General features: G+C 40.2%; 1 protein-coding gene across 2 annotated transcripts in view; it reads left to right on the top strand.

Moving 5' to 3' along the window:
* Nucleotides 1–15,049, top strand: part of SCAPER (S-phase cyclin A associated protein in the ER) — a 326,131-nt gene that overhangs the window by 108,406 nt on the left and 202,676 nt on the right. For both annotated transcript variants that reach the window (XM_060174708.1, XM_007525770.2), the window contains one exon: nt 11,015–11,151. In XM_060174708.1, the coding sequence (XP_060030691.1) occupies nt 11,015–11,151 (137 nt within the window). The remainder of the gene's footprint in view (nt 1–11,014; nt 11,152–15,049) is intronic.

Below are 15,049 nucleotides of genomic sequence, written 5' to 3'. Positions count from 1 at the left end.
AAGAAGGAAATCCAGGACTACAAAGGGTCACTTAGTAGGAAAAAAAAAAAGAGTACTTCAAAAACAGTTACAAGATGTGAAGGGCACGTGGAATGCGTTCTAGTCTCAAATAGCAAGCCGAGGAAGTAGGCTTTCCCATGTAGACGAGAGAACACCAGAGAGAAGACAAACCGGAAATGCTCTGACTTCAAAACAGGAGAAAAAAGGTTTAGAAGAAATGAGGCAACTCTTCAAGAGATTAAAGATGCCAGTAAGCAAATGCAGAATTATAGGAGTCTAAGAAAAAGAAGAGGGAAAGAAGGAAGCAGAAATAATCCAGAAAATAACATAATTTTTTTCCAAATTTGGGATTTGATCAGGATATAGATGCTCAGGAAGCAGAGAGAATCCCCACATTTCTTTTTTTAATATTTATTTATTTCTATTTATTCCCTTTTGTTGCCCTTGTTTTATTGTTGTAATTATTGTTATTGATGTCATTGTTGTTGGATAGGACTGAGAGAAATGGAGAGAGGAGGGGAAGACAGAGGGGGATAGAAAGACACCTACAGACCTGCTTCAACACCTGTGAAGCGACTCCCCTGCAGGTGGGGAGCCGGGGGCTCAAACTGGGATCTTTATGCCAGTCCTTGCGCTTTGTGCCACCTGCCCTTAACCCGCTGCACTACTGCCTGACTCCCAACCCCCAAATTTCTAACTTAAGTAGATCTATTCCAAGACATCATAGTGAAACTATCAGAAGTCAAGGACAATGAAAAAAAATTCAGAAGCTGCCAGGGAAAAGAATGTGGCTTATAAAGGCAGCTTAGTTAAACTCACATCAGACTTTTTTTTTCAGTAGTTAGTAAAATTCTTTTTTATTTATAAAAAGGAAACATTGACAAAACCATAGGATAAGAGGGGTACAACTCCACACAATTCCCGCCATCAGATCTCCGTATCCCATCCCTTCCCCTGATAGCTTTCCTATTCTTTATCCCCGTATGGATGGACCCAAGGTTATTGTGGGATGCAGTAGGTGGAAGGTCTGGCTTCTGTAATTGCTTCCCCACTGAACATGGGCATTGACTGGTCGGTCCATACTCCCAGTCTGCCTCTCTCTTTCCCTAGTAGGGTGGGGCTCCGGGGAAGCAGAGTTCCAGGACTTATTGGTGGGGTTGTCTGTCCAGGGAAGTCTGGTCAGTATCATGCTAGCATCTGGAACCTGGTGGCTGAAAAGAGAGTTAACATACAAAGCCAAACAAATTGTTGACCAATCATGGACCTAAAGGCTGGAGTAGTGCAGATGAAGAGTTGGGGGTCCTCCATTTTGTAGATAGCTAGTAGGCCTATTTTAGTTATATTCCAAAGGGCCTGTGGCTATACAAGTTTTTTTTTTTTTCTTTTTTCCCCTGAGCCTGAAATCTGATATGCAGGTGGATCCAAATTATTGTCTGAGGAGATGATGTCATGACTAGAAAAGGAAAAGAAAGCTGGATCAGGGAAGAGAGTAGCTCCCAAATATGGGAAAGGTGTACAGATATTGTTGACTGTAAACCCCATCGATTTGATTTGGTCTGGGGCCCATATTCAGCTTAGGAGCCTATGTGACCTCTGCATCCCTCTAGATCTGAGCGCACATTCTGTGGTCATGAGTAGGAACATTCCAAGCTGCCCCAATATCGATCCATCTTCCTCAGGTGTAGCATAGAGTTCATTGTCCATCCTCCCTTCGGAGGATGGAACATTCTCTACCGTTGCTGATCCAAGTTGAGGGCAAGGTCCTATGGGGGCCCACAAAGGGGTCTATTGTGTTGTTCCTGATAGAGATGACCGGTAACAATGGAGAGAGGGATTTATTCGAGGTCTAGGCCCATCATGTCTATTTGGGAATCTCAGGACTCCCCAAATAGGGTCCCAGCTGGACATTAGACTTTTCTACAGGAACCATGGAGGCTAGGAGAAAGTGGAGCAGTGCATTTGAGGTTTTAAAAGATAGCAACTGCCAGCCACACACACTTTACCTCACATGAACAAAAACCAAATTATTCAAATATGAATGAAAACCAAAATAGTAACAAACATAGAAAAGCTAAAGGAGTTTGCTATTACCAGACTTTCTGGTAACCTTACCAGACCTTCTGGCAACCTTTGCTATTACCAGACTTCAATAGAGTTATTGAAAAGAGTCCCACAAAAAAAGAAACAAGGACCTTTTAACACTCAACAAGTGATACACAGTAAAAGTCTCAGAAATACAACCCATAGAAATATGTGGGGAGTCAGGCGATGGCGCAGCGGGTTAAGCACAGGTGGCGCAAAGCACAAGGACTGGCGTAAGGATCCCGGTTTGAGTCCCCGGCTCCCCATCTGCAGGGGAGTCGCTTCAGGGGAGTGGTGAAACAGGTCTGCAGGTGTCTATCTTTCCCCATCTGTCTTCCCCTCCTCTCTCCATTTCTCTCTGTTCTATCCAACAACAATAAAACAACAAGGGCAACAAAAGGGAAAATAAATAATAAAAAATAAATAAATAAATATGTGACAACTTTAAAACATGGAAGGGGAGGAAGAAATGGATAGAAGGTGTTCAAGCAAAAGACAGGGAGATAAAAACAGTTTCAAAGAGACTCTTACATGTACTTATATATAATATGTTTGTATAAGTTGTACATAGGCTTTTATATATAACAGAATTAAAAGCAAACCATTTTCTGTGTCTTAAATGATGCCAGTTTCTTTCTAGTACTTTTTAGATGTTTCTTATATCTGTTTTTCTCCTTATTATCATATATAATACCTTTAGCTTCTTCAATTTGGTGTTTGTGTTCATAAACTCATGTTATATAGTTTATGTATGTTACCAAATGACCTGCATTTCTCTGACGGACAACTGCCATGGTTTTCCTCATATATGTAATATAAAGAACTGATACACATGGACTTATTAAGAAGATGACAAAGGTACTTAAACTGTCACTAAGCTTTTGTGAAAACTACGATGGTTATGCTTGGGGAGAGGGTGGAGAGCCAGGGCCAAGGGGGAGAGCATACAACTGGAGTGATGGGTGTGCTGTGGGACTGTTCTCCTGTAATCTGAGGACCTTATAGCCATTATTAAGTCACTAATAAAAACAAAGAGCAGTCAAGGGAGATACTTGAATCCTTAAAAAAAAAACACAGCTTCTTTCATTAAAGCATATTCTAGGTATTTCTCCCTTTCTGCAAGAGATTACCTTCTGGATGAATATGGGATGATCCCACTGAGAAATAAGTTGAGAAATAAGAACCATTGGCGTAACAAAGCAGAACTTGGACTGGGTTTGGTGTATTGGACCAAAGTAAAGAACTCAGGGGCAGGGGGCTTTCAGGTTCTGATGTATGATGGTGGAATAGGACCTGGCCTAGAGGTGATTTATTGTGTTTTGTAGAAAACAGAAATTTTACACATGTTCCAAAAATTGTATTTACTATAAACCTTTAGTCTCTCCAATATAAAAAGATTGCCTTCTGTAAAACTTGAAGTCAAACTTGAGAAAGCACAGAAACATATGAATATTCTTAAAATTGATCTCATAGTTTGGGGTGGGGAACATCAAGCCCTTGGGTTGTATAAAACACATGAAATCATTTGGTCTGGCCCTGCCAGTGCAACCAGAGCTGCTTTCATGGCAACATTAAATGCTAATTTTTAAATTTAGAATTTTGTATGACCCACAGATTACGTTATAAATGTCCAAATGGCCCTTGGCAAAAACAAAACAAAACAAAAAAAAAAACACCACCCCTGTCATAGATGCTTGGCAAGATCTGTTGAAAAACAGAACTAATTTTATTCTTCATTATAATTGAATTTATATTTCCATTATTGACATTAGTTAGTTTTGATTTGATGTTAAGAAAAATGTTTCTCTTAAGTTAAACAAAAGTAGAAATATATTTTCATTTGTTTGTAGTATTGAGACTTTTTTTTAATTTTTATTTTTTAATTTAAGAAAGGATAAATTAACAACTCCATAGGGTAGGAGGGGTACAACTCCACACAATTCCCACCACCCAATCTCCATATCCCACCCCCTCCCCTGATAGCTTTCCCATTCTCTATCCCTCTGGGAGCATGGACCCAGGGTTGTTGTGGGTTGCAGAAGGTAGAAGGTCTGTCTTCTTTAATTGCTTCCCCGCTGAACATGGGCATTGACTGGTCAGTCTGCCTCTCTCTTTCCCTAGTAGGGTGGGTCTCTGGGGAAACAGAGCTCCAGGACACATTGGTGGGGTCTTCAGTTCAGGGAAGCCTGGCCGGCATCCTGATGGCATCTGGAACCTGGTGACTGAAAAGAGAGTTAACATACAAAGCCAAACAAATTGTTGAGGAGACGTTTTAATTTAACATTTAGAAAGTTAGTGTGACTGCATAATGTATGTCTATATGTGCGAATGTATATGTAAATGTGATTTTTTTTTTTTTACCAGAGTACTGCTCAGCTCTGGATTATGTTGGTGTGAGGGATTGTACCTGGAACTTTGGAGCCTTAGGCAGGAGAGTCTCTTTGCATAACCATTATGCTATTTCCCTAAATACGATTTTTTTTTAAATTTTTTATTTAAGAAAGGATTAATGAACAAAAACATAAGGTAGGAGGGGTACAACTCCACACAATTCCCACCACCCAATCCCCATAACCCGCCCCCTCCCATGATAGCTTTCCCATTCTCTATCCCTCTGGGAGCATGGACCCAGGGTCGTTGACGGTTGCAGAAGGTAGAAGGTCTGGCTTCTGTAATTGCTTCCCCGCTGAACATGGACGTTGACTGGTCGGTCCATACTCCCAGTCTGCCTCTCTGAGCTCCAGGACACATTGGTGGGGTCTTCAGTCCAGGGAAGCCTGGCCAGCATCCTGATGACATCTGGAACCTGGTGACTGAAAAGAGAGCTAACATACAAAGCCAAACAAATTGTTGAGCAATCATGGACCCAAAGCTTGGAATAGTGGAGAGGAAGTGTTAGGGGGGGTACTCACTGCAAACTCTAGTGTACTTCTGCTTTCAGGTATATATTTTGCAGTAATTTACGGATACGTGTGAACATATGCTCTCTCTCACAGAACCTGGTGTATATCTAGGTTTTGGGACTTTATTAGAAAGTGAACCACCTGAGATGGAATTAGAGAATACTATGAAAGGAAAGGTCTCACCCGAGTCATGAAGCTGAAGGGTTGTCATTCCACACATGAAGTCTCTGGACAGTCTGAAGTGAAGCATGTTGAGGTGGCAATCGTTGTTGGTTAGGTTGTGATCGGCAGATGCAATATTATTTGATATGGATTGGGAGAGGCATACGGGAAAGTGGGCCCTATCCAAGGGTTCTAGGACTGGGGGAAGTAGGGGCTCTATAGTGAAGACGTGAGATTCCTGCTGTCTTAGGGTTCAAAAAGACAATCGATAGTTAATATTATCATCACATTATTTGTTAATTGGGTTAACTTTGAAAAGTCCCTTTGTTATGGTTTGCTGTACAGTATCCAGTATCTTGTATATAGCTGTGCTATTGGATGCTTCTAATCTACTTGGTCTAGGCTTTTGAGAGAGTCCGCATATCAAATACATAGCCTATATATTAAAAAGATTCAGTTTGTCTTTTGAGAAACTTTGAGACATACGATTGATTTCCCCCTCTCATATTAATTAACTACTGATTTATATGTCTACATTTTGCTAGAAGTGTACATAAACACCATTCCCATCACCAAAGGACTGTGACCCATCCCTCCCGCCCACTCCCACCCCCCACTGGCCCAGGAAGCTACATGTCTACCCCTCACCACTGGGTTTTTACTTTGGTGCCCTACTAAATACGATTTTTTAAAAAAGAAACATGATTCTTGGTGGTTGTGGATAAAGTCCAAATTTTTCTACAGGTGTATAGCCACATAGACCTACCTCAGGAAAAAAAAAACAAAAAAACTATCAAACAAAATAACCTTATACCTAAAGGAACTAGAAAAATAATAATAAATCAAAACAAAAATTTAGTAGAGGAAATAAATAAACCACTTTAGCAAACCAGTTAATATAGAAAGCTACATAAACAAAAGGAAGAATAAAAATCATGATTATTATTGTTTTTTTCTTTTTTGCCTCTTAGGTTATTGCTGAGACTCATCAGTGCCAGCACTATGAATCCACTGCTCCTGGTGGCCATTGTTTTCATTTTATTGGACAGGACAGAGAGAATTTGAGAGAGGAGGGGAAGATAGAGAGGGAGAGAGAAAGACACCTGAAAACCTGCTTGTGAAGCAATCCTCCTACAGGTGGGGATCTGGGAGCTCTAATATGGATCCTTGAGTAGGTCTTATGCTCAGTACTATATGTGCTTAAGTGCTATGCCACCACCTGACCCCTAAAATCATGATTCTTTTCAGTAAATACTCTAGCATCATTTGACATGATTCAACATCCTAAAAAAAAAAAAATTGGAATAGACACAAAGAAACTAATAATAGTGAGGAATGGAAAATAGGTCACTGGACTTGAATACCTAAGCTTGATCCCTGGTGCTGCATTTACCAGAGTGGTACTCTGGGGTCTCTGGCTCTCTCTCTCTCTCTCTCTCTCTCATGAAACTATTTCATATATATATTTCTCATGAAATATATATATGAAATATATATATTTTTTTCTTTTTCTTTTTTCCTCCAGGGTTATTGCTGGGCTCGGTGCCTGCACCATGAATCCACCGCTCCTGGAGGCCATTTTTCCCCCCTTTTGTTGCCCTTGTTGTAGCTTCGTTGTGGTTATTATTATTGCCCTTGTTGATGCAATTCGTTGTTGGATAGGACAGAGAGAAATGGAGAGAGGAGGGGAAGACAGAGAGGAGGAGAGAAAGATAGACACCTGCAGACCTGCTTCACCGCCTGTGAAGCGACTCCCCTGCAGGTGGGGAGCCCGGGGCTCGAACCGGGATCCTTACGCCGGTTCCTGCGCTTTGCGCCACATGCGCTTAACCCACTGCGCCACCGCCCGACCCCCTCATATGAAATATTTTTTAAAAGAAATTTGGAATAGAAATGCCATGTGATTAGCCATGCTCATGTTCTCTGTATTTACTTCAACAATATAAAAACACTAATTTGGAGAGATAAATATATATGTCCCCTGTCTTCAATGCAGCATTGTTTTAAGTAGTCAAGGATATGGAAACAATCTCAAGTGCCCATTAATGAAAGAATATATAAAGAAGAGGTGATGTATAATATGTAATACTCAGCTATATGGAAACACAAAATTTAGACTTTCACAGCAGCATGGATGGAGCTAACGAATATTCTTAGCCTTGGGAAGTAAGTGAGATGGAGAAGGACATAGCCTGCGTGTTATCACCTGTATTTAAAAAGGGAAAGAGGCAAAGCAAACAAACAAAGCAAACTCTTAGACTATAAGGACAAATGGTAGCTAACAGAGAGGTGGGGGTAAGAGATGAAATAATTGGATAAAGGGGGTCATTTGTTCGATGGTGGCCAGGGCTAAAGCTTAGTTTTTTGGTGATCATAATGTATTATGTGCAGAAGTCAAATTATAATGTTGTACTCCTGAAAGCTACATAATAATTTAAGTGTACCACCACCCAACCCCTCTGGATTGAAGTTTAGGCTATATTTACTATTTATAAAATTGCTCAGTTGTGATTTTGGCTTTCTAACTTTGAATAATTTCTTTGTGTCTGTTTCTTTATAGTTAAGATGGGGTAAAGAAAAGACATACCTTATAAAAGTATGTTCTAAGTGTGTGTTTAAGTACTTATGCATGATTATAGGTAAAATACTTAGCCTCAGTCTATTTACGTAGTAAATAATCCCCAGCAGTGCTATTTTGTACTTTTTATTGAGCTATGATGGACACATATTCTTGTGTTCCTTGTAGGTGTACAACACAGCGTTTGATAAATGTGTATGTGGTAAAATGATCACCACAATATGTTTGTTAACATCTGTCACCATAGAGTCATATTTATTGCTTATGATGACACCTTTCAAGATAAACTCTCTTAGCGTCTTTGAAATGGATAATAAACCATTATTAATTATAATCCCTATAGTGTAAGTGCTAGCTGCAGGAGTTATTCTTTTATATATTTATTTGCATATGTGCAAAAGGGGTGGGGGGAAGGGAAGAAGGAGACAAAGAGATAGTCTCCAGAGTACTATTCAATCCCGGAATATGTGCTACTGGGGACCTGGAACGTCACACAGTTAAGTCTTAATACTGCTGAGCTATCTCTCTGGTCCAGGATTTATACCTTTAGATCATAAATACTATGACTAGCTCTTATTACTCTACCTTTTTCATTCATTTAATATATACATATTGAATACCTGCCATATGCCAGGCACTGTATCAGACACAGAAATATTAATGAACAAAACATGTTTTATGAAACATTTATTTCACTTCAGGACACTGCAAATGAATATTGTATGTGACTGTTAGGTGAAATTAGAGCTAGAAGGAAATGAAAAGTAGTGGAGTGTGTTGCTATGAATGAGTGTTCTTTTTTGGTTGTGACTACACAGGTATCTAGAAGAATATTCTTGACCAAGGGAATAACATACAGAGTTTAGAGGCAGTTGGATACCTGGTGACCGTGAGAAACAGCAGCGTGCAGTCCAGCGAGGCTAGATTGGGGAAAACGACGGAGAGCGTGCTGGGAGATGGGTCACTGATGGGTACTTAGTAGGCTATAGTAAGGACTCTTGGTATTAGTGTGAGGAAGGAAGAGTTTGATAAGAGGAAGGGTGTGATTTATATGTTAGAAAATCATCGGGGAGTCCGGCGGTTGTACAGTGGGTTAAGAGCAGGTGGTGCAAAGCACAAGGATCGGAGTAAGGATCCCGGTTCGATCCCCCAGCTCCCCACCTTCACAGGCGGTGAAGCAGGTCTGCAGGTGTCTGTCATTCTCTCCCCCTCTCTGTCTTCCCCTCCTCTCTCCATTTCTCTCTGTCCTATCCAACAATGATGACATCAGTAACAACAACAATAATAATTACAAGAGTAAAACAACAAGGGCAACAAAAGGGAATAAATAAATAAATATTTAAAAAAGAAAAGAAAATCATCTACTTTCCTTTAACAAACAAAAGACATAGGGGTTGGACTGGGTGGAGACAGGAGAACACATATATCCCTGTGAGCAACAACCTAGGCTCAAGCCCTAGGTCCCCACCTCCAGTGGGGGAGCTTCCTGGTGGTAAAATAGTGCTACGGGGGCTCTCTTTTCTCTCCATCTCTACTTCTCCTGTCCTTCTCAGTTTCTCTCTGTCTTCATCAAAAAATAACATTAATAATGATAATAATGGGGAAAATGGCCACCACTATCTGTGGATTTCTCACGTTTCTGCAACAAACCCCTGCAATGATTCTGGTGGCGATTTAAGAAAAGAAAGAAAAGACATAGGACGCAAATTAGCATCTGGGCAACCAGTTTTAAGAATTTATTACAGTAACACAAATGAAAGCCTTACACTCCAGGACAGTGGTTGAAAGGAGTGATTGGATTTGGGGAGATACTTTGAAGTTGAGTATGATACATTTATATGCTGTATATGATAGGAGCCCTTGTGCAAATTGACCGTTTACTGAAATGCAGAGTACATTGGGAGGAGTAGATTTATGTATATCTACATGTAAGTTATAAGAGTTTCACTGTGAAATGCTATTTTGGAAATGCTTTTGGTAGGAACACTTCCGCTAGTTGGGGATTTTCAGGTGGCATTTTGATACAGAATACAGTAGATATATCCATCCTAACAGGGAAAAAATTGGGAACAAATTATGTGTAAATGAAAAGTCACTGTACTTGAAGAGTTAGTTGAGGGGCTGAATGGTGGTACACCTGGTTGAGTACACACGTTACAGTGTGCAAGGACCAGTATTTGAGCCCCCACTCCTCACCTGCAGGGGGAAAGCTTCACGACTGGTGAAGCAGTGCTGCAGCTATCGCTCTGTCTCTCTTCCTCTCTGTAACCTCCTTGACTCTCACTTTCTGCCTATCTCTATCCAATAAATAAATAAATATAATAAAAAGGTTACAAAAAAGAAAGAGTGAGCTTGAATGAAGAAGAGGGGAGAACTGAAGAGGTTGTAAATGGTAGAGCACATGCCTTGTATGCCTGAGACTCTGGCTTGATCCTTGGAACTGCACCAAAAAAAATTGGTGGATCAGTAAGTTCTCTCCTCTGTGTCTCTCATTCACAATAAACTTTTTAAAGGGGAAAATGTTGAGGGTAGTTCTGCAATACTCCCAACAGTCAGAACAGGAATTGGAAGATGATCCACCAAGCAAAGAGTTAGAAGGAACTTGAGGAAATGTAATGATTGGGTGAATAGTGGGAAAAGTTGTCAGTGAGGAAGAAGAGATCTGCAGGGTTAAGGAGAATGGGAATTTGAAAAGAGATCCTAAAAGAATTTCAGAAAGGACTGTGAGTACAAGTCTTAAGGCTGCTTCATTGCCTGGCAATGCTAGCGACTATCTGAGAGGATGTAATTATAACCAAGTTAACCTCTTCAGGTAAGGGTAAAAACTAGCAGGGTGTGGGATAGGGGTTGGCATTTTGGCATGGAAACATGGAAGAAGGGAGGCAAGAAAAATGGGGCCAGAGGGCAGCAACCAAACCAAATGACATCACCCCCAGTGCACAGTGATCCCCCCCCCCCTTTTTGAGCTCCTAGAGCAACCAAATTCTCTAAATGATGCTACTGCTTAGTTTTTGTACATGTACTACGTCGTCTGTTACATTGTGTGGTGCAAGGGTTAGGTATTATGTTCTTACCTCCTCAGCATTTGGTTTAACTGGTGTATAGTATTATTTGTCAAGTCCATGAAAATTCCAAGTAAAACTGTTTTAAGTTTTTGAAGGTTACTGTAGTAACCGTTGTTTCATTGAGACTACTTTTAATTTCATCTACATAATTTTATACTCACTAAAGTCTAGTGATACTGCTATTTCTTAAATGATCATCTTTATTTAATTTATTTATCTTTCAGGAACACCTTTCCTTAAAGAAATATATTATTGACATCGTGGTTGAAAATACAGTTCTACCAGAGCCCCTGAAAGATGGAGAAGATCGGCAAAAAAATAAAAAGAAAGCCAAGAAGATAAAAGCCCGGATGAATTCCAGGTACCACAGCTATCCTTTAGAACAAACAAAACTTTCACAGTAACTTATCCTTTGTTAAGTTCAAGGAAACCCTTCCCTCTCAAAAAAAAAAAAAAAAAAAAAAAGTTCCAAGTTGTTTGCATCAAGTAAGCCTTGAAAAAATAACACTGATGAGCCTAATTTATAGCCACTCTGCTTGATTGAGAAAGAAAACTGCATATCGATCTAGAGCCCTTGCTTTCACCTGTTAAGAGCTCTTCTTATAATGGGATGCCCAGGCCCTGCCAAACTTGTGCCTCCTGCAGCATTCAATAGTATGTTTAAGAATGTGTAAACCAAGCCTATTTTTCTTTCCAACTATTGATTTTTAGATGAAGTATCAAAGAAAATCAATAGCAATCAACAAATAGAAGTCTGCTGGCTGTAGTGTCAAATCCTGTGACTGGATTTAATCAATTTGGTTGCCTGTCATGACAAGGAAAAGTTCAAGAAATATCTTGAAATGGAAAGTGAGTTGTGAGGCCTGTAGTTCATCATCTGCGTCCCAAGTGTCACCTGAGGATCAGATAGCTGTGTGGTGCATCATTAACTCACAAGCCCTGAGCACCATCTGATGACTAATGAGTGTCTCCGGTTCCTCCCTCAGGGAGCTGTAGAGTCAGAGAGAGAAAGACCGGGTGGTGGTGCACCAGTCGAACACTCATGTTCCATGTGTAAGGATCTGGGTTCAAGCCCCCTACTCCAGACCTGGTGGGAGGAAGCTTCACGAGTGGTGAAGCAGTGCTTTAGTTGTCTACCTCAATGCCCTCTCCCCTCCCAATTTATCTCTCTCCTGTCAAAGAAAGAAGGGAGAGAGGGCAGGAGGATGGGGAGGAAAAAAAAAAAACCCTCCAGGACTGACAGACTCACTGTGTAAACACTGAGCCCCAATAATGACTAGTGGAAATTAAAAAGGAAACATAGCAGACTAAGTGGTGGTGTATGTGGTTGAGTGCAAATGTTACCACTTGTAAGGACTTGTGTTTGAGCCTCTGTTCCCATATGCAGGAATGTCATTTCGGTCTTCCCCTCCTCTCTCAATTTTACTTGATCCTATCAAACAAAAAGAAAAGGAAAAATAATGTATAAAAATAATAGTGATAATAAAAACCCACAGAAATGGTGAATGGTAGTTATCTCTTGGTTTCCAATTGCAGATTATAATCAGAGGTGTCATTTTCAACATAACCGAGTTAGTGAAACCTTTAAGAATAAAAGGAATTGGGGGGTCGGGCTGTAGCGCAGCAGGTTAAGTGCACATGGAGTGAAACTTGAGGACCAGCATAAGGATCCCGGTTCAAGCCCCCAGCTCCCCACCTGCAGGGAGGTCACTTCACAAGTGATGAAGCAGGTCTGCAGTTACCTGTTTTTTTCTCCGCTTCTCTGTCTTCCCCTCCTTTCTCCATTTCTCTCTGTCCTATCCGGCAACAAAAACATCAATAACAACAATAGTAATAACCGCAACAGTGATAAAAAAGGGCAACAAAAAGGGAAAATAAATAAAATAAAAAAGAATAAAAGGGATTATCTTACTATTATTTTCTGATATTATTCCAGGTTTTAAAAAGCAGTTTGCAGTACACTTCTGGGTGTTACTGACCTTCATTTTGAGTTTATCACTAAGACACTACTAAATTACTGACTTGCTGACACCTCCCAACTCTAGAGCCCATTCATCATACTTCCTCCTCCTCTCTCACCCGCTCTTTCTCTCCTCTCTCGTGCATGTGTGCATATATGTGTGTACACATTCTCTTTGTGAGCACACTCCTTCTATATGTACATGCATACAGCTGCTTCCCTCACTGCTTTCAAGTCTTTGTTCAAATGTCACCTTTTCAGTGACTCTCCTGAGGGGCCTAATTTAGGTGTGCTTTGAAATATTTATGTATTTGTTTGTTTATTGGATAAAAACAGAGAGAACCTGAGAGGGAGGGGTGATAGAGAAAAGAGAAAAAGAAAGACACCTGCAACACTGCTTTAGCATTCAAGAAGCTTCCCATCTGCTGGTAGGGGCAGGAGACTTGAACTCAGGTCCTTGTGTATTATAACAATGTTTACCTGCTGTGCCAGCAGACCAGCACCTTTTTTCTTTCCCTTCCCATCCCCTTTCTTCCTTCCTTCCTTCCTTCCTTCCTTCCTTCCTTCCTTCCTTCCTTCCTTCTTCTTTCTTTCTTTCTTTCTTTCTTTCTTTCTTTCTTTCTTTCTTTCTTTCTTTCTTTCCATAAGCAGGGCTGCCTTATTAAAGACAATATTGGGGATCAAGTGGAGGTGCACCTAATCGAGTGCACACAATACTATTCACAGGGACCTGTGTTCAAGCCCTGGCCCCCACCTTCAGGGGGAAACTTCATGAGTGGTGAAGTAGTGTTGTAGGTATTCTCTCTTTCTGCCTCTGTCTTCTCCCTCCCTCTCAGTTTCTCTCAGTCTCTATCCAAAATAAATGAATTAAAATGTTAACAGTATAAAGACACACTAAAAACTGTATCATATAACAAAAAGAATATATAATTCTGCTGCTATTAATATTATTCTGTTATATATATCCTCATTTATATATACCAACATCTGAAATTTCTCTTTTCATTGAAAAATGATTAATTTAGGTAAGATACAGAGGCTGTGTGTGGTTTATCAAAACTTGTCAGATACAAATACTCATGTAATCTACATTCATATAAATATCTAGAATATTTCCATTACCCCTTAAAATTTCTTTTCTGACTGTTCTATTACTTCCCCATTTCCCTGGACCTTGATAAAAACTAATCTACTGGGAGTCAAGCGGTAGCACAGCAGGTTAAGCGCAGGTGGCGCCAAGCACAAGGGTCGATGTAAGGATCCTGGTTCAAGCCCTCGGCTCCCCACCTGCCAGGGAGTCGCTTCACAGGCGGTGAAGCAGATCTGCAGGTGTCTATCTTTCTCTCCCCCTCTCTGTCTTCCCCTCCTCTCTCCATTTCTCTCTGTCCTATCCAACAATGACATCAATAACAACAACAACTACAACAGTAAAAAACAACAAGGGCAACAAAAGGGAAAATAAATATTAAAAAAAATTTTTAACTAATCTACTTTCTGTCATTATAGACTATTTCTTCCATTTCAGAAATGCACACAAATTAAATTAAATGTATTCATGACTGTCTTTTACTTGGCATACTGTTTTTGTGATTTGTTTTTGCCACCAAGGTTATTACTAGGGCTCATTGGATGCATGACTTCACTCTACCTGGTTGTTGTTGTTGTTATTATTATTATTATTGGTGGTCATTATTTTACAGAAGGTAAGAGACTGATAGGTGTATAAGGAGAGAGGCAGAGAGAAGGGAATATGCCTGTAGCACTGCTCTACTGCATGTGAATCTTGGCCCCTGCAGGTGGGGACTGGGGGCTTGACCTGGGTCCTCATGCATGGTAGCCTCTGTGCTCTACCATGTGTGCATACCACCCAGCCCCATTTTTGAAATTTATCTGTGTTTTTGCATATATGTATTTTGCCCACACAAATAACATTTATGAAAAACAACTATTTTCTAAAATAAAAATGGTGGAAGAGTCACATTTTTAAAGGATTATTTTATTTCACTTTAGAAATATCAGAGCACAGCTAAGTCATGTGTGGTGCTGGGGATGGAACCTGGCACCTTACACACACAAGAGTGCACTCTACCCACTGAGCTACCTCTCTAGTAGCTAATGTCTCTCTATTTCATACTGTAAATGTCTTTAATGACAGACTTAATAATGAGCAGAATTCTCAGATCTGCATTTGTGGTAATATCACCTGACATGTAGCTTCAACTGCACTGTATGCTTAAAAGAGAATGAGAGAAACAGTTTTCGAGTTTTAAACTTGTATGCCTTTGAAGGCCCGAAGGAC

The sequence above is a fragment of the Erinaceus europaeus genome, chromosome 16, assembly GCF_950295315.1.
Source record: "Erinaceus europaeus chromosome 16, mEriEur2.1, whole genome shotgun sequence".
NCBI lineage: Eukaryota > Metazoa > Chordata > Mammalia > Eulipotyphla > Erinaceidae > Erinaceus > Erinaceus europaeus.
The sequence above is the reverse complement of the archived record's forward strand: the minus strand, read 5'-3'. Positions and strand labels throughout refer to the sequence as shown.